Raw genomic sequence first — 26,903 nt, forward strand, 5'->3', positions numbered from 1 at the left:
TCCATTGGATACGCTTGGTGACTTTGGTTGGAGAATGGGTGTTGCTCACAGAGGAGGTTGTTTTCATCTGAACATTTTCCCACCATTTCTCTCCTGTGCATTGCCACAATGTGGAGTGTGATGATGATGCTGCGGGGCCGCGCTATAGTCACCAGCGTGTGAAGTGATGCACCATAGGAATGACATGGTGTTAGACTGGCAGAGAAATGATTGAGCTCTGGGTTACGAGCACAAACATTCTAAACACTGTTTCCCGCCGCAGCTCTACAAGCCAATCCAGTCTTTGAGAGCATACAACTGCCTCCCGTTCCTTTTTTGCCACCTCTCTAATTGCCTTTTGGATAAAGACGTGTCTGTGTTACCCACAGCTCCAGCACCACAGGGAGCCTCCATTACCGAGCAAAGTTCAACATTTAAACCAATCAAAGCAACCCCTGCACCCCTAATCAATCACATTTTGTGTTGAGGCTTTTAACGGCACTGACTTCTCACCTCAGTGTTGAGACTCTTTGATGGCTCATCACAGACATCTTGACCTAACACACATTTGTTGTTATACCGACCATTAAAACCCAGCTCCTGACAGAGCAAGAGTGTGTCATTAACATGCAATTTAAAGATGATTCTGTGGTATTTCCATTTAGTCTGCGGCGGACATGATGAATGCATATTATAAGAATTGATAAGCACATTCTCCACTGGAAGTTGCGTTTGTCATTATTTAGATATCATCATTCAGTGTTGTTTATTCCCCTGCACACTGGGTGCTCATTACCCACAGAGTTGGGGATACGATTTTAATAAATGAATAAATTACGTTCTCAAGCAATTTTTCAATTACGACATATTTGGCAGCTTATCTGTGGTAACGTGAAAGGACTACATTAACTCCACAAATCTCTCAATCCGCCCAAATGTTTTATTTATTTTTTTTCCTCGGCTGATTTTCCTTTAATTAGCCATGATGCTTGTGTGGACGCCGTCCGTGACTCATTTAGGGAGTGAAAAAAAAAAGCTGCATAAAATAAGCCTGTTGCAAATGTGGAGGGATGTGAAGCACATAAAACATCTGCACTGCATTACTCCTTCCACATGTTTGCCTATTTTTATTAATTGGTTATTAATTGACATGGACAATGTATACTGAGGTACATTTTTGTAAATATTGTATACCAGAGTCCATGTCCTTGTCCCTGGCCACGTTTCAACAATGACAGCACAGTATGTAGGCTATAGGGTGGTTCAAAATATCGATTTGGTCATATATCACCATCCTTCCTCGTGTAATACCATAATCAATATTCCAGGGCAAATACTGATATTTTAATTAACAAATGAAGGCACTCTAAAGTAAACAGTCCCTGCCAGTTTCAATCGCCAGGCGTCATCATGTCTCCTCACGGTGGTGCTGCTCAAATGAATGATGGGAAAATTTGGCGGAAGTTACCTGGCACGATCAATGCATAGACTTCATGCATGTTGTGAATAAACAGAGAAATCCTGCAACGTTTTGTTTTCTTCCGGTAAACAGATATCGAGATGTATCGCTATGACTGATTATCGCAGAATCGCTGTATCGTGATATTATTGGTATCGCGGGCCATGGATCGCGTATCGTATCGCGTCCCACCCCTAGTATAGGCTAGGTCATCTCTGACGTTCATACAAACACATGTCAAAACACTTGGACTACACCTTTAAGCAGCTGCAAGGACTATAGGAATGTACTGTATGCTGTGCACATAGAACACATGCAATGACAGAGAGCTACATTGAAAACAGAACCACAGCAGACACATAACATTAAGGAACGCAGAAAGGTTAACTAACCATAAACCAGTGATGAACTAATCATCACACTCATGCTTCCAGGCCCAAAGTTCCATTCATACACAAATAAACATCCATAATGGAGTGGCCTTTTTGCACATGCAGTAATAATGAACCATTTAATCATCACAATCAATCCAATATTAAATAAGCATTACTTAACATTAACGAATGATAACTAAATCAGACACAGTGAAAGTAGCAGGTCAGAGATTTCAAGTGAAGTTGACCTTGATCTCTGACTATCTCCTTCGGTATGAAGGAAAGGTGACCAGCTCTAAAATAAAGAATAGAAAAGAATAGATTTGACGCACACGTTCGTGTTTCCTCTTAGTTCAGCCTCTGATGACACAGACACAAACAGAAAAGAGTAAAGCAGCTCTTCCATCCACTCACTGCGTCACCTCCACCCACCTATGACCAGGCGTGTTGTGGTTCACTTGTACGATGCGGTGCCAACAAATACGTGAAGTCGCGTAAATGGTTGCGCAGTGGAGTTTTCTGTTAAATGCCTCTGCAGTTGAAGTGCCTCCCCCCTCAGCAGCAGCAGCAGCAGCACTGACTGAGCTCTCTCATCCCATAACACTGCCAGCGGAGAGCGAACTTTTTGGACACTTTTAAAACTTTAGATTTAACTTCTTTTTGTTCTAATTTGAATTATGTTTTGGCCACTGTTGTCGTGCGTAATCGTCGCCTTTGCGTCTGCGCCGGCTGACGCACAGATCTCCAGCCGGTATGTCATCGGATGTCCTGCGAGGTGCGATAAAGCGCTGTGCCCGCGGATACCAGCGGACTGTCCGGCTGGTCAAACCCTCGACGCCTGCCACTGCTGCTCGGTGTGCGCGTCCGGGGAGGGAGAAGCCTGCGGCGGCACCGGGAAGCTCGGGGACCCCGTGTGCGGAGAGGGGCTGGAGTGCTCCATCCCCGCCGGGGTGGCATACACTGCTACGGTGAGGAGGAGAAGCAAGAGTGGGGTGTGCGCGTGCAAAACCACTGATCCGGTGTGTGGAAGTGACGGGGTGTCCTACAGGAATATCTGCGAGCTGAAGAGGGTCAGCCGCCGGGCCGAGAAGCTGCAGCAGCCACCTGTTCTCTTCATTCAGCGGGGAGCCTGCGGGAAAGGTAAGCTTCTTGCGGTTATGTTCATGACGGCAGCGTCAGCAAAGAAAATCAAAATATGGACAGATATGGTGCAGATTACAGGCCCAGCAGCCATTTTCACAGGTCACTGTTGGAAAATCACAGGTGTAAATAATCAAATGAGTTGATTAATGGCTGGGTTCCATTTAGCTTTCTCAGTTTCTGGGCTACTTGCTGGTTTATTGTGTCACTGACCGGAGGTACATGGTCTCAACAGAGCCGTCATTAAGTGTGAAGTAACACCTGTACTGCTTTGCATGCTAAACTGCGCCAAAATGGCGTCGATATTTTTTTTTTCTAACTAACAATATAACCCTAACCCATGAGAAAAACATCTGACTTTGTGTTAAAAAAATAAATAGTAGCACCTTTCTCCAAAATATCTAAAGGTGCATTTAAAAAAATGGGATATGTTATGAGCCATATACAGTATGTGAGGTGTACAGTTTTAATTTGATATCTGGGTCAAATACAACACTGGGCACCTGAGCCATATCTCATTTACCACCACAAAGACTGTGTCACTTGTCACACATGTTCAGTTGATCTGTCTCATGTCACTGTCTAGTAAATGTCGCCTGTGCTGGGCCAAATGACTGGTATGTAGGGATAAGATAAGGTAAGAAAACACAATATAAGTGTATATCTGTATTTATCCCACATAGTAGGGAGTCAGTATCATTTTCCAGATGCCTACAGATAAATACTGAATAAGTATATTGTACCCACTTTCTAAAAACATTACACAACCATTATTGTGAACTTCATAAAAGCCACTGCATGATTTGGTGTCTAAAACGTCTTATTTGTGTTTTCTTGTTTCTTGTCATTTCACCTCCATTTGTCTACAATGTGCTTTTGCACATGAATTCTTGAGTCTTTACTGGATGAATGTGGATTGAAGTTCACACAGATGTGACAAATAAAAGCTGCATTCACTGGCACACAATCCCCCATGTGTCTGGCACAACAAGAGCCATTATTCAACTGCGTTCCTGTGTTTGCTCCTGCATCACAATGAGACTGTTTGCTTTGCTGAATGAGTTCATTTCTTGCGTGATATAAGCCTTGGATGATCTCTGGCGTGTATTCACGGTCACATGGATCTAATCTGTGTGACTGTTTTGAATAATATAGTCCATGCCAGAGGAGGGGTCTGCTAAACATTAGCCGGACAGTAAAATCATTTCCAAAATCTGATAAGTTTGACCATTCAAAGGTCTGACGATACCTCAGTTTTTCCAGATGTGATTTTCAATTCACTGTGGGGCTCACAGTATGAGACTAATTTCCCATTCACTTGAATCAGCGATATATGATATATATGTTTCTGAAATTTTAGTAGAAGAAATAGAGACCTGGGGAATTTAAAGGTAAGAATCATGGATCATCTTCTTCTTTAAAGAGTTGGCTCATCAGTCAAACACATGGTGTTCCTCTTTCTCTAGTGTTGCAGAAGGTCCCACATGTGCTGCACTTTCACTTTACTTTTATCTTATGTACAGTTCATCCTGAACCAGCTCTATTGTCTTGCGGCGCCTCCGTCAAATGAGGCCTTCGTCATTTTTTTCTCCCGATATAGACGAAGCCTAAAGGCCCTGGAATACTTCCGCGCACGTGCCGCATGCGCCGAAGTGCGCGTCACATATCGCGTTGCATATGGCGGACCCTGGTATACTCGGCCCTGTAGTGTCCCACTTCACCAGACACAGGGAATAGGACGCATTCCAACCAAAGAAGAAGAGAACAACGATACAGCTTCCTCTGGCTCACAGCTGAAAGGCCCGTTGGGCAGGGGAACAGTGGGTTGAACAGTAAAATTCACTTCTGAAACTTTTCACGGGCGCTTCTTTGTGTTTTTGCTGACACCTGTGTGCAGCCGTCTCGCTTTACTAGCACAACACTGCTGTAGCCTCCGTCTGTCTGGACTTAAAACAAATCTGTGTGCAGCATGAGAATGAATGCGGGTGCTCTACTGAGAAACACAGGGAGAGTCCGTCGAATGGAGCTGATAGGATTAGTCGGCGTTTGACAACGTAACAGACGTTTGTTTTTGTTTAAAAGTTGCACAGTGGAGCTTTAATTTGCTTGCATTGCTCCAGGGAACTATCCGAAACCTCACCAACTTCTAAATCCCTCAAAAAGATGCCTAGTATTTCCTGTGCGTTCTACTGTACATGTGTTTTTCATTGTATTGTTACTCATCGAATTTGGAGAAATTCACTAAAAGTAAGTTGTTGCACTGAAGTAACACATTTGTAGCAATTGGTACATGTGAGCGTCTCAGTGTGGAACTGTGCTTTATCAAATCTGTCCCGTGAAAAGCATTTCGCCCCAATCAGTGGAGCTCTGACACCTTTCTTCACCTCCGCAGCTTCACGGAACTGCGCAGTTGTTCTATACAGTTCAATAAGTGAGTCGTCCATCCTCATCAGTGTTACAGTATGTGTGTGTGATATAGATTAGAACCATCAGACTCAGACACATGTGACGCCACAGGTGGTAAAGACATTGTATTCTCTCTCCAGTGTTTTTCATTGTCTGTGCATGTTTCCCTTATGTCCGTCTGAAGTGGGCACCATGTGTGCAGCTGAAAAGTTTTGAATAAAGAGCTTCAACACCAGCTGCAAGAATGAACTATAACATACATCAAGGCCGGGAAACGAACCCCCCCCCTCGAACCTTCCCCCTTTTCTCTCTTAGTGTCTCTCGTCCTCCACTGTGTTTCTTGTTGTCACTCATAAATCACAGTTTACTGTCTCATGAAGGAATGCCTGGCGCTGATTCAACGCCACAGTTCCTCCTCCTGTGAAGACAGTTTAAATCAGGCAAAGGATACCAAGGAAAACCCAAAATTAGCAACCCATATTTTTGGGAAAAAGGTTTATGTACATCAAAAACTGTGTGGGCGCCGCGGCAGGGCTGACTGTATCACCACAGTTGTTTGTCAGTCATGTAAGCAACTTAAACGGTCAAGTTTTTCCCCTAGACAGCTAACCATGTCTGAACCCGGAGCAAGACTGCGGTGTGTACTATTGATTTTCTTATGCATTCAGGAAAATACTCATCACTGCAATAAAACGTGTCACATTTAATGTGGTAACTCAGATGTTCCTCTGTCCGAGCAGTCGCTGAGTGACTTCCTCTGTAATAGTATTTAACTGTATTGTGGTGAATTAGCCTCTGCTGTAAATGATTTTGACAGGGAAAAATAAACTCAACCCTCTCCTTGTAACCTTTAATGCACCCTGCAACTTGGCCCCAAGTAAAGAAAACATATGCAAGTACACTTTGCATGATGTCACTTTGTGTCTGGACGTTACCGTAAAGATGGGCGTTATCCAAACGTTTTTTCTGCCAAGGAAAAGTAGGTCATATACTGTATTGCCTCTGACCTCAACTTAACCAGGAACAACACTATTTTGGGAGGTATTATCAAGCCATTGTTGATAGAGACAATCAAGAATTGACAAGTAACAAAGTCTTCCAGCTGGAACACTTTTACATAAATGGTTCACAGGATGCCACAAATTACCCATTTTTGAAGCCAAACTATATTTACTGGCTGGTGAGGGGAAAAAAAAAACCCAAACAAATATGTAAAGTCTGTGTGACCGAAGTCGTGATCATGCAGATTTATTAACCATCTGTTTAGGATTCATTTAAATTAAAAACCCAGACTGTGCTGCACTGTGTCACACAGCTGATGTATGCACTCTGTGACTCAGGGTGGTGCTTGTGCTGAATATGCACATTTTTCCCAACCTGTCTAAGTTCCTCATAATACACCGTAAAACATCATCTTTGTGCATGTGTCTTACAGTTTCTATGTTGTTCTGTCCGACCGTCTGTGCTCCTATTTCTGCACGTCACCCTGTCTGTTTTCCTCATCTGTTTCCTTCCTGTTCACCAGACAAGTCTCTTGCCTATATTATTTCTCTTTCTGCTTGACCACCTTTGCAGCCTCTTTTTTTTTTTTTACTGTAATTTCCTCAGATTTTGTCCACAAAATGGAAATGTTTTTGTTTCCCTCACTAATAAGACAAACAAACTGTCTCCTGACTTGTCTCGCTCTCCTCATGAAGGTTCAGTCAAAGACTACATCGAATCATAATGACTTAAAACATAGAATTGAGTCTTGCATTGACATTGAGATTATATAAATCATATGAACTTCTTTAAAGTTCATGAAATGTAAAAAAAAAAACTGTCCCTGTGTGATTGTGTGTGTGTGTGTTTGTGTCTGGTTGTATTTTGTGCTGCTACTGTTGTTATGAAGTCTCTAATGGAAAAGTTGAAATTGAATTGAAATGCCACAAACTGAGACAGGACTGTGGAAAAGTTTGGATAGTGGGTCGTCTCAAAATGATTCTTTTTAAAAATTTAGACACAATAAACGGCGTCTTCTGAACTGTGCAAAATATCATTGATACTTGATGAGTTCTGATCATATTACACATTCACATTCCCTAATTATGATCATTCAATCAACACTTAACATGCAATGCACATGAATAACGTAATATATAACACACCTCCCTAAGTAGATTATTTAGGTTTAAATAGAGGCTTTAGTTTGCTCTACCGTAGAGAATCAGTATATGAGCTTACTGTAGTTTCTGAAAAAGCTGCTTCTGTCTGCAGATGCCAGTAAAACAGCAGGTACTGTGGATGTTAAAACTGAAGAGGGAAAGAAGCTGAGATCTTGAGTGAGGGACTCTAATAGTGAAGGTTGATGTGTGGAGAGGGGAGGGGGTCATGTCTATGTATATGAGCTTTTCGGAAATTTTCGGAATGTTTTTTTTCCCCCCTGAATTGACCCTGAGAATAATCTTTTGGGGTATGTTATTATAATTTATTTCAAACTATGTAAATGTCCCTAAAGTGAACCTCTAACACCACAATAGGTGTTAAATCTGTACAAAAACCTTTCATAAGCTTTAATCTGGCATTCAACGGAGTGACTTCACTGAAGAAAAACTCCTGAGTGTTATATTCTCCTCTTATCGAATGTAATGCTGTTTTTCCCTCCCTGTAAATTATTGTTTTGACTTTCACGGCTCAGCTCCTGGTGCTTTGGAATGCACTGTCATATCTCACTGACAGGTTGACATGGTTTGGGGATTATCTGTAAAACAAATCAGAACTACGAATGAAACACCCATTGTGTTTGCTAATACTGGAGCATGTCTCTTCAACAGCTCTTCAAAGGGCTTTTTTTGTCCATATGAAGAGATATTCTTAGTGGCCAAGTTCTTAAATGTATTGTTCAAGCACTTGATGCATCTGATGTCAAAAGCATGATTGCTGACAACCTAGTGTCATTCATCGTCCTCGTTTAATGTTGTAACACATAAACTATCCCTGTTTGCATGTGTTTGCCTTTTTATTTTATTACTTTTTGTCCTGTTTTATGGGCTTATGACACTCTTGGCAAGATATCCGGTATAATTCTGCTGCAGCAAGCTGTGTTCTTTTCAAATTCCCCGAAAACAATATGAAAAAAAAGAAAAAAGATTTAGCTGGACAAACACATGTCAGACACTAATCACGAAGGTTTACATCTCGTCTTTCTCTCCACACACACAATGTAAACATCAAGTGAGAGTTTTTTGGGGCATTAAAGGAAACAGCTCAGCATAATCCTACAATTGTAAAGCCTTTCTAAGATCAGTTCGGCAGCGGAATAATCTCTCTGGGTTTCTAATGTTGCTGAGCTGTGAGAAACAGTTTAAATTTATCATTGCACACGTCTCGCAAACCATCACCACTGGGCTTATAAGGCTTTATTGCAGCAAATTCCAGCATGTGTGTGAGGAGGCAGCAGTCGGTCATAACATGGTGAAGTGGAGGTGGTTGAGGAGCCTGTGTGGACGCTCCAGAGACAACAGCTTCTGGATCCTGGACTGGTTCCCTCCAAAACTGACCATGAATCATGTGTGTGAAGCGAGTATGGGGGGGAAAATAACTCCTACTGTACCTTTCCATTAGTTCTCTCTTTTTTTTACCAGCTGTCTCACAAAAATGTCTTTCTAAAGCCTGACCCACACCAGAGGATAACTGGCCAGATTTCGGTCCCGATCTGGTCCGTCCGACAATCATGGATGCCTTCTGATTTTAGGCCAAATTATCCTGTAGTACGAGTTCTAGTTTGACAAGCAGAACCCAACAATAACCAATGAGAGCGAGTTGAACACGTAGTTTGTACAACCCAAGTTGATTCCGTCTTCTCAGCCACGACTTCATCGGCACTTTATTTGCGTTTCTCAGCACAAAGTATCGCGCACGCACACTGCCGACGCCGACAGTCCGCCTCCACGTCTGTTTATATTCTGTAGTCACGTTAAATGGAAGTTCCTTTGAGATGCCAAATCCCTGGACTCTCCTCCCTGAAGTCGCTTGATGAAAGTGTGTGGTCCTGCGTCTTGACAGGATCGTCTACTCTGTGCTTTCTCACGATTAAAACATTGAAATTCGGTTATAAAGTTCATTGTGTCTGTGGTCTCCCACGTTTTTTAAAATCAAGACAGATTTGAAAATCCTCTAGTGTGGGGCAGGCTTTACACCATTCATCTCAATTTTTTTGTAAAGAACATATTTTATTCTCAAATTATATTTGCGGCAAAATTCTTACAGTAGGTGGAGGGTTTGTTGGCGGCAGGAGTGAGATGTCTTTACCATTAAAAGGTCCAAAATTGGATTAGTTGCCAATTACAAAACAAATTTAGCATTTTAGCTAAAATGTTCAAGGCAAGGTCAAGGTTCAAGGTCAGTCGACAGACAGACCGGCAGATGAACCGGTGATCATATAACCCCAGAATTTCCCGTCTGTGAGTTGACAAATGTTTACATACTCGTTGGTACTCATTCCATACTTGTGTTAGCTTCACTGTACTTGAAGTGGAAAGTCTCTTTCTCTTCCCTTAACCCCTTAGTGCAGTCAGTGATATCCCATGGGCTTATGTTTGCCTTCCACTCCTGCAAAGTCTGTCCCTCCAGGAGAACGTAACGACTGAAAATGTTCCTTATGAGACAAAACAGTCGAAGGTACGTGGCAAAAGTGAGGATTTAGGAATGGAGCGAGGAAAATATGTGAGAGAAATCGTCTGAGGAGAGTTGATTCATAGCTTTGGTTAAACTGTCTTCTGGGTAGGACTTAATTACCAGGTAAATCACTCAACATTTCCTGACTTGCCCAACTCTGGATAGATGGTAGGGTGGGTTTAGTGAACTTGGCAGTCTTCATGCATACAGTCTCAGACAGTATATGCATGTGGAAGAAGCATTATGACATTTCTGTGTTGATGGTATAGGAATTTATACCAGTGGGTCAAAGGTTAAGTGCGTATTTGTACAAGCTACTAACAGTGCTAAGTGTTTGCAAATGAGCGTGAGAGCATGTGTGTCAGACCTGACCGAGACAGTCTCAACCGCAGATGGAGTGTCATCCCCTCTTTTCCTCTACTGTGTTATGATAAAGGGCAGCTTTGTTTGATGGTTGTCTGTTCTCACACGGCTATTACATCATGCACCATATTTGTTTTTGACCCATCTGACATCCCATGTGTTGTATTTCCAGCTCAGGACAATCCAGACAGCCCACGACACAAATACAACTTCATCGCCGATGTGGTGGAGAAAATTGCCCCATCTGTAGTTCACATTGAACTGTACCGCAAGTAAGAGCCATGCATGTGTTTGTATATGGACCAGACTGAAAGACACTCCATTTTACAGCCCACCTGTGTGATTAACCAGGCCGCTTCAGTCAGTAGTACGCCTTTGTCACCACTTCAGCCTTCTTCAACATCTTTTTTCTGCTCCTGTCTTCCCAGCGTATCTATACCTCTCATCCTTGACACCTTGATTCCACGTCTGTGTCGCCACTCTTCTGTCTCTGTTATGTCTGTTCTGTTAAGTGGTTCTTTTGTCTGTTTTCCCGTCTGTCACTCAGATATGACTCTTATCTCCCCTTTTCGTCTCTCTGGTGTCGCCTACTGAAAGCAGTTTTTCACTGAGTTCTTAATCTTCACAGCTCACTTTTGATTATTCTCCTGTTTGTATGTTTATACATTACATTGGGTTTCATTGCTAAACTTGCCTCACTGTTACATCATGCATCTGTTTGACTGTCCTCTGTTTTTTGTTTTTAGAATAGTAAAGCTCTATCCTTCCTCTTCCTTCCTGCCATAATTGTCTCCTTCACGCCACAGGATGACCTATTCCAAGCGGGAGGTGGCAGTGGCCAGCGGTTCTGGCTTTGTTGTGTCAGAAGACGGCCAGATTGTGACCAATGCCCATGTTGTGGCTAATAAACACAGAGTAAAGGTGGAGCTGAAGAGCGGCGCCACCTATGACGCAAAAATCAAAGATGTGGATGAGAAATCGGACATCGCCCTCATCAAGATCGAGGCACCGGTGAGTTCCGGCAAAGACACACAACTGCTAGAGCGATAGCTAGAGATTTCATCACATCAATAAAGATAACAAGTTTTAAGGTGTTGGTTGCTGCTGTTGACTGTCGAGTCTTCCTCAAGGGAATATGACATTTCACTTTCTTGCTGAGAGCGAGATGTGAAAATCTGTACCACTCATGTCTATTTTTAAAATTTGTAACAAGAGCCAAGAGGTGTTTAGCTTGACTTTGAGAGAACGAGTTGTGTTTGATTCATGTAAGGCCAAAGAAATAGCTTTACTGGAGGAAGGATACATTTCCTTCTTTATAAGTTCTCCTCTGTTGGCTTCCAGCTTTAATTTATGGTCCTTAACCTCAAGAATTACGCTTACATTAGGTCAACTCCCATCTACCAATACAAGTCAACGCGATAGTGTGATTCTTATTGAAGAAATAACATTGTGTGTTAACATCTGTGCGCTGGCAACCTTCCAAACTCACCTGATAGACCTCTGAACTGACTCCAGGATGAGAGCAACAGATGTGGACAAATGTTTATTTCAGGATTTAACCTCAGTGTAAAGATTTATTTCCTCACTTAGCACTTAAACTGCAATGGTTCTCTCGGCAGCTTTCTGTGAGGCAGTGTGGTGAGATGAAAACATTAACATGATGTTTTAATCATGGTCCCATTTGAGTGTTGGGGAAATTTGAAAAGCATTAGCTTGTAGTTTTGGTGTTAAATCGCTCTGAAATGAGAATGCAGCTGTGCGACAGTCTGTCAGACGTCAGCTGACAAATAAATCTGATGAAACAAAGTTTTCCCATGAACAGCTCGCATTAGACAGTGACTAATCACCAAGAGGCGTAAACCCATGGTCATTTTGAAGCACAAATATTTGGGAGAACAAGGGCAACTGTCTTCCTGCGCTCAGATGCGCGGGCTGTTTATAAGATGTTTGTTACCATCCTTCCTCTTTGTAACCAAGTCCATGTTTCGTTGTGTGTTTCTGTGTCTATGGGATAAGTGGGAGCCACAATGTTTCATATTAATCAGAGCTAAGAGTCATGAGAAGGAATGCGTGGCGGAAAGCCAGGGCTTATTGACTGGAAGTCATAACAGAAGAGCGTCCATTATGGAGCTCGCTCTCATGGCTGGATGACGCAGCTGAATAGATGTTCATGACAGCAACATAAGGTGTTTTACAAAGACCGACCGGAGCATTGAGGTTTTGTCCGGCTGACAATGTGAGGGGAACATTGAGGACGAGAGCAGTGACAGATGCTTTGTTTTTGTTCATCCTGCAGTAGAAGCCACATTTGGTGATGATGTTCTTCATCCTGTCCCGTGTTGTTGCAGATTCAGGCGTGATGGATACTTTATTTTGCACAAACATTTTGTTGTTTTCATAAACTTTCAGAAATATTTGTTTATACGTTGCCTGCAGAAATATTCTCCAGCCTTTCATTTCGAATGCAGCCTCGCTCAGCTTGACGCCATGGTTGGTAAACAACAGGCGATTGTAAACAATCAAACGAGAACCAGCTGTATTCAAGGTGTCGTTTAGGTGGGGAAAGAAATCCAGCAGTACTCGTCTGAAGAGAGTCGAAAATCAGAGGTCTCAAACTCGCAACCCGTGGGCCAAGTTTTATTTTGCACTTCAGTGAAACATTGCCACAGATAGCGTTATTGCGACATCACAATGGAATATCATGACATCATTTTAAGCTCATATAGCTCATCTCTATACAGATCAGTTTTACTTTAGTTGGTCCATGTCATTCCGATCATGTCAGTGACGAGGCCCTCGATGATCAGTGGTTGCTTTGGAAAGGTAAAAACCTCAGTGCTGCTTTACACTACAGTTTCACCATTCACCCATTCACACCCAGTCACTTACACATTCATACAGCCAGTCTATGTGCAGCACATTCTCTATCACACATTGACACGATGGAAGGTGTGTGTGTGTTTTCTTGTATTTGTTACCTCTTTAGGACATTTTTTCTTGCATAAACGCTGACTAAAATTTGAATTGTGGTTTGGCGAAGGCAAGGGTTTCAATGACTATTGTTAAGTTTATGCAGACCACTTTGTGTATTCTGTTCAAAAGAATGGAAGTCAGTGCAATGTCATGAGAATACGTTTGCAAACCTGTGTGTGTGTGTGTATTTACTTGTATTTATATCTTTGTGAGGACCGAAAAAATCTATCACTGTGTGGACATTTTGTCTGGGCCCTGTAACTAAGAGCTTTTTCAGGGTTAGAATTGGGTTTATGCTAGGGTTAGGATACGGGTTAAGATTAAACACTTAGATGTAATGGCTATGATTAAGGTAAGGGGCTATGGAATACATTATGTCTTACTGGTGCATGCTCAGTAAGATATAAAAACAAGTTGGTGTGTGTGTGTGTGTGTGTGTGACATTCTAAGGTAGTGAGAGTTAATAAAAGGGCAAATTAGAGGATGAGCTATAATGAGAAGGTAGAGTGAAGTTGCCATTTATTATTACATTTAAAAGGTTAAATATAGTCTTCCAAACACATTTTTGGCACGGGGTATTTAATGTCATTGCATAAAAACTTGAAATACCTAGTCTGCTCTTTTAAGTGAGGGTGGATAAGAAGTCTTTTTTTCCTCTTTCCTGTGTAAAAACACAGTACAAAGTTAAGTTGAGGTTAATGTGAGGCATCAGCAGTAATGACTAGCCACTTTATCTGGGAACAGAAAACCCCTTCTTTGCACATATGGGTATTTGACCATTGAATTGACCTCCATTTGCATTATTTGGGCTATTTTGTATCTGTTTCACCATGAGTTTATGAATATTGTGATTATTAGTGCATTGCTGTTTAATCTTCCTTTTACGCACATGTATACGTGAGAAAGTTAATAATGGTTTCTTCCTCTATTCTTTCTCTTGCCATTGTCTTTATGAAATTGAAGTTTATAGGTAGTGAGGCCTTGTCCGTTCCCTGGGCTGTGGTCTACCTCTCCGCTCTGGGGAATACATTAGTCTGTCTCCAGCAGCTGGAACTTCACAGGGGAAGGGACAGGGGGGAAAGTGCTGCACTCATTTGTTCCTAGAGTACGTACAAGGAGAGGAGAGAGAGAGACAGAGACAGAGACAGAGGGAGTGATGTCGCCAAGGCCTGGAAAATGGATCCATATGTCTGTGAAGGGCTGTGTGAGCTAACAGGCTAATGAGCGCACAGTGTGATGTGGCAAAGGCCCAATATAGATGTAACTTGTTGTGCTTCAGGTTTTTAAAGGTCCTCCCATTAACTCCGTTCTCTCAGTGGGAACTTGGACATGGTCACATTCACTTGGAAACACTCAGAGCAGTTTGGATGTGTTCACTTCTACCTGGAGCGACTCACGCTGACTTGAAAGCTCGCTGACTTGGAAGGACGTTTAACTGATATTTACTCCCACGGACCTGTAAACAACGCTATTGTTTTGGACTGACTTCACATGAACTGTGCAGGGAATGTTCCATATCATTTCCAGATCACCTTATCACACGACTGCACTGCAGTCTGAGGTCATTGTGCTGCACACGTAGGTGAATGCAGCTGAATGCATTAACAGTATATACTTATATATAATGAAAACCTTTTTGAGAGAATTGTTTTTGGTGGCAATCAACCACTAAGCTTTGATTATCCCTAATATACTATGACAGTTGAGTAAGACTATACAGTGTGTGTGCAGTAACTGGTACATGTAAGAGCTTTAGGAATATATAATCCACTGTACATTTGACTTTCCAATAACATGAAAAAGTCAGTGTGTGGAAACCGATCTCATCCTTATCTTATCTCTAAAATTCCCATGAAATTCTAAGGATTGTCGTCGTCAAAAGATTTAGCTCACTGGTAAATCTTTAAAGACATTCTGCAGCTGTGGCTTCAGTTGATGCTTTCGTCCTATTTTCAGCGACACAGGAAGTGCTAAGATAAGTTGCAAGAAAACACTTGCGTTCCACTCAATCTGTTGGATGTCAGTGCCAATATATGAGCGATTAACTCAGCACTCAACAGCTTTATAATGTGGCAGGGAAAAAAAACCTCTTGTTTTTCCCATATGGCCCCCTTAAAAAGAATGGCAACGCTTGTTTCTGCACTAACAGTCAACCTGGTATCAACTCGCAAACAAAAAGCGAGCCTTTCTCCTTGGGAAATTCTCCTGGTGTTGGTTTGGACTGAGCTATTAATGGAAAATGTATGTATGTGTGTGTGTGTCTGTGTTTGTGTGCACAGAGGAAATGGAGGAATGCAGCCGTCTGTAGCTGCATCTGTTTATCAGCAACATTTGTTAAATGTTTCCCCAGGAAGTGAGAGATGTTAGGATCGAGTCGGCGTATACGTGTGCGCGTGTGGTGAAACGGAGTTAAGATGGCCCTCTGCAGGGACAAGGAGGTTCTGCTCCATTGCACGTAGAGAGAGACTGTCCACTGTCCTTCAAGGACATGCACAAGGGAAAATAATCACATCTTCTCTCCTTCATCCCTTGTTAATGCAACCAAAGTGGTTCCCATACTTAAGGATGCAGTTGAGTGGGCAACTAGCCAAAGAAATCTCACACACACACACACGGTTGTCCCACTGGGTCTTAATGCACTTTGTCTTGGCCTACTTTCTAACTGTGTAATTGTTTTCCAAGCCCTCTGGACAGACAGCAGCTTTGCCCAGAGCTGCGTCTGTAGATTCACATGAGGCCTCTGATAGATTAGATTCAAATACTACTACTGTTATAGACAAATGGTTCAAAACGTTCATTGATTATCAATTTATTTTGATGTGGCACTAAATGTGTGTTGCTTTCTGTGATGCCAGCTAGCTTCATAGTGCTTGTGGCCTAGATTACATCAGATGACCCGGCTTTTTAAAGGTTATTTCACCCAAACAGCGGGGTGAGAAACATTTTCAGACACAGCCTGAACCTTACAAGTTGTGGCTTTTATTACTAACTCATTTACTGCAAGTGTTACTCAATGTGGGTGTAGGCTTTAGGAAAGTGCAACACAAAAGGTTATAACCATTTAGCTCTTAGAGGGGGATCCAGGAAAGCGTGAGGAGATTCCACTGTGCTCCTTATAAAGAATAGTCTACAATATAATCACTCTAGACATATAAAATCTATAGGAATTAGTTACCATTATAGGCTTTACTGTTGCCACAATTACGTCTGTATGAATAGAATAAGTCTTTCGTCTATTCCCCCAAAACATATTATAAAGGACTGGACCATATTTAAGTCCACAGTAAATGCAGGAACGGTTAACGTTTACGATAAAAGAGCAACCTTGTTCGCATATTTCAGGCAGTTTTCCTGAAGCAAATGAACACATAGGACCTCATCTCCTCTCATCATTGTGATTTGAGCAGTTCAAAGTTTTGTGGTGTCTTTGCCAGAAGTGAGACGCCCTCGAGTCCTCCAAAGTTCTCGTGCGGAAAACTACACATACACACGGAACTCACGGACATATGTTTGCTCTTATACAGACAAAAAAACCCTTTCCAACAACATATGGAAACCATAGTGGTTTCCGCACTGGTGTCAGTGAGGATATGGCGTAGCCAGTGTGATTGGAACATGTTGACGTTACCGACAGTGCAGGGAGTTGCACAGTGTTGTGTGACTGCGGGTGTTGAGTAAAAATTACACTTACAACATTCACTTACAAATGGGATTTTTGTTTTTTTCCGGCCTGCCAGACATGTGAAAACAAGCATTCATGCAAACATAAATGACTCTCTTACGAATCATACAAGCATCCAAAAACACATACTTACTCATACTGCTCAGTCTGCTCCTCTGATCCTTTGGTTTGATGTTATATGTGAGCATGCTGAGACAGGCCCTTTTTTTTTTTTTTTTTCAATCTTCATTAGAGCAGAACAGAGGGCATACGCTCAAACAGGAATAGGAAAACTCTTTATCTTAGGGTACGTGTTAAAAATTGCAAGGTAGAACTTGTGTTTGAAGTCACCGTTGAAGCTTAAAGCTGTAGTATGTAGGTTTTATTTTGCCACTGACTGAGGGAGAAGTATTTATCTTGTCCAACTGCCGAACAACCATTCGAGCTGTAGAATCACTTTTCGTTGATGCTTCTTTGTGTTTTCAGTCATACTCTTACCTGTTTGCCACCACCTCTCTTTAATAGCACAATGCTGCTGTTGCCTCTGCCTGTCTTCATTTAAAGCACAGAGAGCTGTTTGGAGCTGCAACCAAACTCATTTGACAATGGTTTGACTGTTTTGTCAGATATCTGTTGATACTGAAAGTGTATGCACTACAGTTTTAAGTGACTCATGTGCCAAGGAAAGTGAAGAAGGACGGAGTAATGCAACATTACAGGTGCCAAGTACCATGAAACACCAATGGAGAAGGAGTACGTATAGTTCACGTACCCAGCTAAAGCAGCCTGTGTGTGTGTGTGAGAGAATCTGTGTCCTGGCTGTATATCTGAGCAATGCCAGGTGTGTGGGTTTTAATTTACAGGCAAGTTTGTGAGGGTTCATGCCCAGGCAACCGCCTCCCTCTTTAGTGTGTGTGTGTGTGTGTGTTCGTATGAGCACACGTGTCCAAAACACTATTAGGCCACGATCCATCCCAGCTCGACTGAAGTTTAAGTTCGCACCTGGTCTTCTGGTCATAAAACGGTAATTAGCGTAATAGCTTTTAAATTAACCTCCAGTCGACTGAGGCTGGCTGTAACATTAAACAATATAACACATCTGCCAGTTTCTCTGTCTTTCTTCCCCTGATAACCTAACTTTGGTGAAATCTGTGTCTGTGTGAGATATCAAAACCTGGATTTTAATTATTTTCTCCACCAATACATGCTCCCAGTAACGACTTCTTTGGTCAAGGCAAACAGAGCTGTTGTGCCTGTCCTCTTTGAATGTGATGTCCTGCCCTCTCTCTTGTCTAAACACTGGGGGAAACTTGGGAAACATGGTGTGCTTTGAGAAATGAGAGAAAACTCGATGGCATCATTCTGAAGTTCAGGGAAAAACAATGTGAGGTAATGAAGTGGTCTCCTGCCTAAGAAAACATAAACGCTTTCATTTTCAGAGACGCGGTGCTATCCTTGTCGACCACATCTGGTCCTTTATGCAGCGCACAGAATGTAATTTTTCCAAGATACCCCCAAATTGGTCCTCTCTTGGGTCTCAAACCATAAAAAAGGTCATAATCTGCACCACTGGCTGAATCCATGAGTGTAATATCAAAGAGAGCTACATTTGACTCTGTTGCCTTACATTCTCAGACACTTTGCCAGTGGTTTGTGGTGTTTGTTGTTCCCCTCCTTCACCTTGTCTCTTGCCTTTATGTGTGGCTGAAGCACCAGTCCATCATGGCCTTCATTTGAAACAGCAGGGTGAGTCACTCGGGTGGTCAGAAGAGTCGGACTTACACAGCGAGGAGATTTTCCACAAGTCATTCCAGATTGCTGAATGGACGTGTTAAGTACGGGATGTGTAGGCTGAGGTTGTTTTACAAGAATTGTGCAGTCTGCATGTTCACTGGTTTGTTCTGTCTTCTCACACCTCACGTGTAGATTAGTTATCAGCAAAGTGATGCTTCATTTGCACGTTCTGTACGTGATTCTTCTGACTGCATTGACAACTATGACTCTGCAGCTTTTTTTTTCTTTTTTTTTTTTAAAACGTTATTCCCAGACTTGACATTTCGGAGTTTTGAGCTTTTAACCTGGTAGCAACAGTCACCATGACAACACTGGGTATCACTGACTGTTATGATAATCATAGTGACCAGCAGTGACCGAGTCATGGACGTGCTGGCAGAGGCTCATATCCACCTGACATCCTCGTCGCTCTGTGTGTGTGTGTGTGTGTGTGTGTGTGTGTGTGTGTGTGTGTGTGTGTGTGTGTGTGTGTGTGTGTGTGTGTGTGTGTGTGTGTGTGTGTGTGTGTGTGTGTGTGTGTGTGTGTGTGTGTGTGTGTGTGTGTGCGTGTGTGTGTCAATCTGGTTATACTCTTAGCTCATGTGTGAAGGGGAGGGCAGCAGCAGGGGTGATTATACTCACTGCTTCTCCTCTGTCAGGTGCCTGTTTGTGTGTCTGCACATGCCAAATGCTTGTTTCTTGGTTTCCTGTTTGGTGTTTTCGTGTGCCCTGTTAGTTATGAATGTGTTTATCTATGTGTGTGTGTGTGTAGGTGTGAGTGCTCATGCAAGGTAAGGTGGAAAGTATCACTATCTTTGTCATCTTCTAAAAATAACTTGACTTCAAGGGTCAGGACAGTTTGCAGTGCCTACTACGTAACGCGCCGACAACAGAATCAAAACGTTTTCTCTCTATCGCTCTTTGAATCATTCGTCCTCATTTGCAGACATCGATAAAAAGAGAAAAATGCACGCGTGTTTAGGCAGTTTAATGACTCAGAATAATATGACTTGTGATTTGCCATGTGGAAGCGTGCCTGCCTGGTTTGCTTATTTCCCCAGATCCTTGTGTTGCTGTCTACGTTTACCTTGCAGCCCTCTCTGCCGCCTATTTATAACCCTGCGTAAACAAAATGGATACACAGGAGGAGCACGGATCCTTTTTTTTTTCCTCCCCTTTTTCTTTTCTATAAGATAGTGCTCGGGGCATAAGGTCTGTGCACAGACTCAACGTGCTGTGGTGGCGCGTGGGCCGTGATGATTTCATTCAGAGAGAAGGAAACTGTCACTGCAGACGGATAAATATATCCTTTCTGCGTCTGTCTGCAGAGGCACATTCTTAGTAGCCCTATTTCCACTGCTCAGTGTGGAAGGACTAAGTAGAGCTTAAGGTTGTCATTATTTCCTGTCAGTTCTGCAGCATCTGACTTTATTGGCACACGCTTGCCACTGGGAGACGTTTGTCAGCGACACTTCCACATTTCTTAGCGACAAATAAGCTTCTGGTTTCAAATATCATTTACCATTTTGAGTGGAGTTTAGTGTGTCTGTCACTTCTCCTTGTGGTGGAAAAGCAGCATTGACTAGACTATTAGATCACTTTGTTGACATTGTCTTCCTACTGTCCTCCTGCTTTTACTTGTTACAGTCACCAAAATATGAGTATTTCATATAAAACATAAAACTACAGGCTCTCTAAACAGTCTGTGCAATAAACGGCTCACTAACAATCAAAAAGATTTTGTGGGAACACTTTACAATCTATATAGAAATATTATACATCAAAACACTGGGACATTGATTTTTTTTCATTGTCCCAGTGAGATGATGGCGATTTTAATACTTCAACTTCAATCCTAAACAATAGAGTGCCGGCACGTGTGATACATCGCTTTTTCAAAGGTGTTGTGGTGATTGTGGGGAGTCACTTTTGAAACAGGACTGTCTAGTTTTTGAGTGGTAATGACATTTTGAAGACATATTTTTAGAAGCTGGTGTCTTTCCAGGGTTTAGAAAGCATTGTCCTTCTACTTGGCGGTTACCGTAGCATCAAATTATTCAGCGAGTGCAATAGGTTTCATGCACTTGTCCTGCACCAAATTCATTCAACTTTTCACCATGAACAAGACTGCAGCAAACACTCTTCTTTTGTTTTCTACCTACTCAACAAAGTTTCATTCTCCAACACCTCATGACGTACTTGTATTTCTGTGGCCTTCCATTATTGGAACCCTGTCCTCCTGTCTGTGTTGCAGACCAAGCTGCCTGTGCTGCCGCTGGGCCGTTCGTCGAGCCTGAGACCGGGGGAGTTTGTCGTTGCCATCGGCAGCCCATTTTCCCTCCAGAATACAGTCACCACCGGGATTGTCAGCACCACGCAGCGCGGGGGGAGAGAGCTCGGCCTTCGAAACTCCGACATGGACTACATTCAGACCGACGCCATCATCAATGTGAGTGTGGGAAAATGCGTCGTCATTGAGCAAATACTGTGTTTTTCCTACCCACGTGAATAATAAATGGTATGTTTTTGACAGTACGGTAACTCTGGAGGGCCTCTGGTGAATTTGGTAAGACTTTTTTTAAGGTTGTTTTTTTTTAATTCAATGGCAGACACACATATTTCCATTACAAAAATGTAGATCTGCATAGTGATTTACAGGTTTCATTGAGGTTTACTGTTTCAGGATGGCGAGGTGATTGGGATCAACACGCTGAAAGTGACGGCTGGCATCTCCTTTGCCATACCTTCAGACAAAATTCGAGAGTTCCTGGCAGAGGCCTATGACAGACAGTCCAGAGGTAGGAGCTGTCGCTGACGTCATTATCACTCGCTCACTCACTCACTCATCTTCTGCCGCTTGATCCTCCACATGAGAGTTGTGGAGGGGCACTGGCGCTAATCCCAGCTGACATAGAGCGAAAGGTGGGCTACACCCTGGACAGGTCACCAGTCCGTCAACAACTCACACTCACGCCTACGGTCAATTTAGAGTGTCCACTCTACAAATCTGCATGTTTTTGGACCGGGGGAAGAAACTGGAGAACCTGGAGAAAACCCACACACATACACACACACACACAGGGAGAACATGCAAACTCCATGCAGAAAGGCCATGTTTTGTCTTCTTGATGCAAAGGCAAGAGTGCTAACTGCTACACCAAGTCATTCTCTTTTTATTTAAGTTCTTTTCATAGTCAGCAGGAAAAATAGTTCGATTTCCTGTACATATATTGAAGGAGCACATCATTCAGCACAGCAGCTCTTTGTTTATGTTTGGGTTTGACTTGAGTTAGCTTTCCTCTTGCCCAGCATTGCCTGACAGGATTATGACAAATAAACTATAAAGAGAAATATACCAGTCGGTTGTTACCCTTGCCTTGTTTTTTGTTCTTTTCATTCTGTTTTCTGTGTGGCTGTGAACACAGCGTCTCAATTTGATTTGTCTATTTGATGAAATAACTTTAAAAAAACAAGACGTGACAAATTTATCGTGGAGCACATAGAGCACGGCGAATGCAGCCTCGCACAAGTGCACACTGCTGTGAAAAGACAAGATTAGTGATTCAATCTGTTCTCCACAGTCTAGTCCAAAGTCTTATTACTTTCACTCAAATACAGAAAATAACACCCAGGGAGTTTCTTTCTTTCTTTTTTTTTCTCAGGTCAGAAAACAACTTCATAAAACTAAGAACACAGACTGGTGCAGACGAAAGGATAAATGATTGTGTTATATTGTTGTCTATCTCCAGGAAGAGCAGCTGCTAAGAAGAAGTATATCGGTGTGAGGATGATGACTCTCACTCCAACGTAAGTGAAATATCAGCGTTAAATCTGATTTAGTCAGCTATTATTTATTAGAAAGTTATTATTTCTTTATGTGGCAGGACACACAGTTTGCTGTCGATGGAAATTGTTACTGAAAACGCCCACTTTTCTACCTCCAGGCTGGCAAAGGAGCTGAAGACTCGGCACCGTGACTTCCCTGACGTCACCTCTGGAGCTTACGTTATGGAGGTCATCGCAAAGACACCGGCTGCAATGTGAGGATTTTTTACATTTTGCTGCAACACAATGGTTTTCAGAGAAGCTGTTTCTGACTTTTTATGAGAAAGAAGATATTGTGTCTCACATCCACTGTTTTTTCTTTCTCTGATGCTTCAGAAACATCATTGTGACCACTTTTACAACTGTTCTTAAAATAGAAACATCCTTTCCAGGACTCCCTGAGATAAGAGATTTAGTATCTCAATGGGACCAGGCTAAATAAAGGATACATACAATTTCCCCACACACATGAGTATTTCTCACTGGATTTGTAAAAGCATCCCATGAAGTCACACATATTTAACTACCAAAGTGAGTGACATAAGAAAATGTGAATAAGAAATCATCTCTCATCTTAAAAAAAAAACTGTTTTTAATCAAATATATATTAAAGAGCAATCACACAGTGGCGATAACAACAATGTCATAGTTTAAAATCAGTCAACATTGATCATTATTGCAAAAAAAATAATTTATATTTTTATAATTATGGCATGTGAGGTAATTAAAGAGTTAGATTTTGCCCCTGAGTGAAAGTTTAAGAAACCAGTTAATTGTGCTAAATTATTTATGGACAGAAAACAGCTTCACAAACCGAGGCAAAACATTTAAAAGCAAATTTGTGTTTTGCACATGGCATAAACACTTTATCAGTATATACCGCCAATTTGTTATATGGTGATTGAAGAAAGTCACCTATATTGTTATTGAGTTACTGCCCATCCGTAGTCACGTGTTAATCATTCTTTGTGTCTGAACATTTTCACTCTAAATGTATATTATTGTGTCGAAACACAATGAAAAGCTTTGGTGACTGACTGACTTGTGAACATGGTTTAGATTTTTCTTCTTAGGCTTTAATGTGATGAGAACAGTTTTTGAGATCTCCATTATGAGTTGCACATGTGCATCAACACACACAGGACCCTCATTGCTCTGTGTGGAGCTCCCTCCACCCTCTCCTAATGCAAGTAAACAGCGTATTTCTTTTTTTTACTTCCTTTGTTTACTTTCCATGCTCCAACTGTAGCGTGTGCATAGGCACGCACACACCAGTCTCATGAACAACTAGATAGTGCATAAATTCATAGCTGACTCTGGCGTGCCTGAAGTGCCTGGCCTTCTAAAATATCCCCCTCCTCCCACAATTGCGGCCCCCTCCGCTCAACCACCACCACAGCTCCAGCAGAGTCAGGCTCAGGAGTTGCTGAGATCAGCTGTTTCTCTCTAACCTCATGCAGGGAGGTTACTGGCTCCGCTGTGGTTTTCCTGCGCTTGCTCGCCCAGCCCACTCCACAGTGCCCCCCCACCCCCACCCCCACTCCACCAGACTTCATCAGAGTTTACTCATTGCTTAAAATCACCCAGCTTTTTGCATAATAACATTTCTGTGGTTCCTTTTATAATGCGTGTTTTTTTGTAGCCTGCACTTTCCATGCGTTTGATCCCACTCTGTTTTGTGCCTGTTTATGGCGTCTGGAAATCTTGACCCTGCTCTGTAGAGAACCGTTCATTTGCAGTGTTGGAGGTGTCAGAGCAGCTGATTGGCAGTAATAAGTTAAACACTAAGTGAAGGTGTGGTGGTCTGTGTTTACCTGTAGTAGTGATTAAAGCTGTAGTGTGTAACTTTTCAAATGAAAACAGTGTCTGTTATATTCAAACTAATGACGTTTTTCCAGAATATATAGTACCGCCTTAGCTCGACTCTACATGGTTTGGTTGGTTTTCCATTACAGTATAGTACCTCCTCAATGTGGGCGGAGTCATCACTGCACGGCTGCATGAAACTGCTGTAAATTTGTTTTATACGCGACACACAAAATAGTGACTAGTGACTTGTGAAGCAGTTGTTTTCGATGTACTGAATCATTAGAATCAGTTCATTATTGGACGCTGGGCTTCTGCATGATGATTGGAGGAGCTGCCTGAAAGGCGGAACCAGTTTTTGATTGACAGCGTTGCAGAAACATACACGACAGCAGAGCCTTTTCTGCCTCAGTCCTGTGTGGAATGTGCGAGGGAAGTCTCTCGACAAATAGCTGGTTGTTGTGTTATTTGCTCAGCGATATAGACCATTTTTGTTTGTACATATAAATACGCTATTATATCATTTCAGTTGGATAGAATTATTGCGTTCCCATGTTCTCGTTGTCTGTTTGCAGAATTTATGTATAAATAACTGTGGCTGAAATGAGCTTCCCCTGTTTCAAAGACCAACAACCGCCACTGCTCAGTGTAGATGTGTTTTGTTTTGTCTTTGGTGACATAGAGTGATGTTACCCTGGTAATGTGAGATGGCATCAAACTATAGGTTAAGGAATTATCCCCTGTTCTGAAAATCATGAGTGAGGTCAAAGCTAATGTTGAAATGTAAACAGCTTTTCACAAACTTACCCCACGTGTGTTGTGAGGTTCACTATTGTGAAGTTTAGTCGGGTAGTGTCACTGGCAGCAGAAGTTACACACTTGAGCTTTACTTGGCGGTGTTAAGAGTCACCTTTTGATATCACTGTTGGTTACTGCGTTGCTCTGTGTGTGATTTTAGGTTTTGTAGTTTGTTTGGGGTTTTTCTGTAAAGTTGTGTGTTTGGGCAACCTGTTTTCAATTACTCAATGCTTTGTTTTCTTTCCATCATTAACATTCTGAACAACATATTGACATGGGCTGTGCTTACAGATGTTGCAAAAAAGCAAAAAGTTAATTGTGTTTGAACACTAGAAACACATTCGATGTGCTTTGTAATCCATAACGTCTGTAGGCAATAAAATCCACTGTTTTAATTCTTCCCGTTTACATTTTAAGAGGAAATCATTGCAACACTAATAAAAGAGAGAAAGAGAATTGTCATTAAACTGGCTCATGAAAAAAGAAAGGAAATGCCATGAGTAGAAAGAAAGAAAGAAAGAAAGAAAGAAAGAAAAGAAGGAAAGAAGAATGGAAGGAAGGAAGTCTCTCTCTATGTTCTTACTTTCCACATTGTCTAAAAGTCACTTGGCTACAAGATCATTGATAGTGTAGATAATATGTACAGCAGCAGGACAGTGTATGTGAAGTCAAAATGATAAAACTATGGTGGTATTTATGCATTTATGAGATGCTGGAGGAATGCAGTGTAGAGCGAACAGGAAATGAAGGTAGAAGATGATGAGGGTTGAAGTGCAATGCCCATGGTCAGCATCCTCTAGATTAACCACATGTCATCATCGCTAACCAGGCTCATAGACTTCCTTTGTTGTTAAATGTGTGCCACATTATCTTGTCACTCTACTACAATCAGCTTTTTTCTCGCTTATCTGCACAAAATGTCCTCGATCACTCATCTCGTGCTGTTCTCTCCTCCAGCGCTGGACTGAAAGAGCATGATGTCATCATCTCCATCAACGGTCAGAGGATCTCATCGGCAACCGATGTCAGTGCCGCCGTCAAGAAGGATGGCAGCCTTAAAGTAGTCGTGCGCCGCGGAAATGAGGACGCCATCCTCACTGTTGTCCCAGTGGAGATTGACCCTTGACCCTCCAACAGTTCACATCACAGGAGCTGGAGCTAGGTTTTACTTATCACCAGTGGACCTTATAATGGAGATGGGCGTCACTGACACACCCTCTCCCTGTGGCTAAACGCCAGTGGCGCCACGCATCCAGGAAAATTCTGGTTTTGCCTTGAAAGGAACGACTGCACAGTTGCTCTTAAAGCAGTGCTGTACTTTTTTTTTCCATGTGTTTTCACTCTTTGTCTGAATGCTTTCATCAATGCTACTACTGTTTGGCCACAAACATAAGACTTTGGTTATTGGCATATTGTTTTATCTGCTTCTTCTTGTTTTGTGTCTTTTTTTTTTTAACATGGACTTTCAGTCAGGCCTTTGCTTAGTGAGGCCTTTTAAGGAGACTCGCTAATTTGTATAATTGTTGTTTTCTAAACTCTTTTTAAAGTACTGTAGAATGTTGATATATTGTTGATTTTATTGCTGTATCCCAGAACTAAATAAATGGTTGACCTTTTATCTTGACACTAACCATGGTGAATTATTCATTTTCTTCTTTCTATCTTTTCTTTCCACCCAAATTGCTTTCAA

General features: G+C 42.0%; 1 protein-coding gene across 1 annotated transcript; it reads left to right on the forward strand.

The window, feature by feature from the left end:
- Positions 1–2,314: 2,314 nt before the first annotated feature.
- Positions 2,315–26,829, forward strand: LOC122782319 (serine protease HTRA1A-like). Its single transcript, XM_044046659.1, has 9 exons — positions 2,315–2,952; positions 10,550–10,649; positions 11,184–11,388; positions 21,039–21,233; positions 21,318–21,350; positions 21,468–21,582; positions 22,534–22,591; positions 22,729–22,824; positions 26,171–26,829. Exons 1-9 carry the CDS (start codon positions 2,490–2,492, stop codon positions 26,337–26,339), a joined length of 1,434 nt encoding a protein of 477 aa, XP_043902594.1. The 5' UTR covers positions 2,315–2,489; the 3' UTR covers positions 26,340–26,829.
- Positions 26,830–26,903: the final 74 nt, after the last annotated feature.

Source organism: Solea senegalensis, linkage group LG15, assembly GCF_019176455.1.
Source record: "Solea senegalensis isolate Sse05_10M linkage group LG15, IFAPA_SoseM_1, whole genome shotgun sequence".
Taxonomy (NCBI): Eukaryota; Metazoa; Chordata; class Actinopteri; order Pleuronectiformes; family Soleidae; genus Solea; species Solea senegalensis.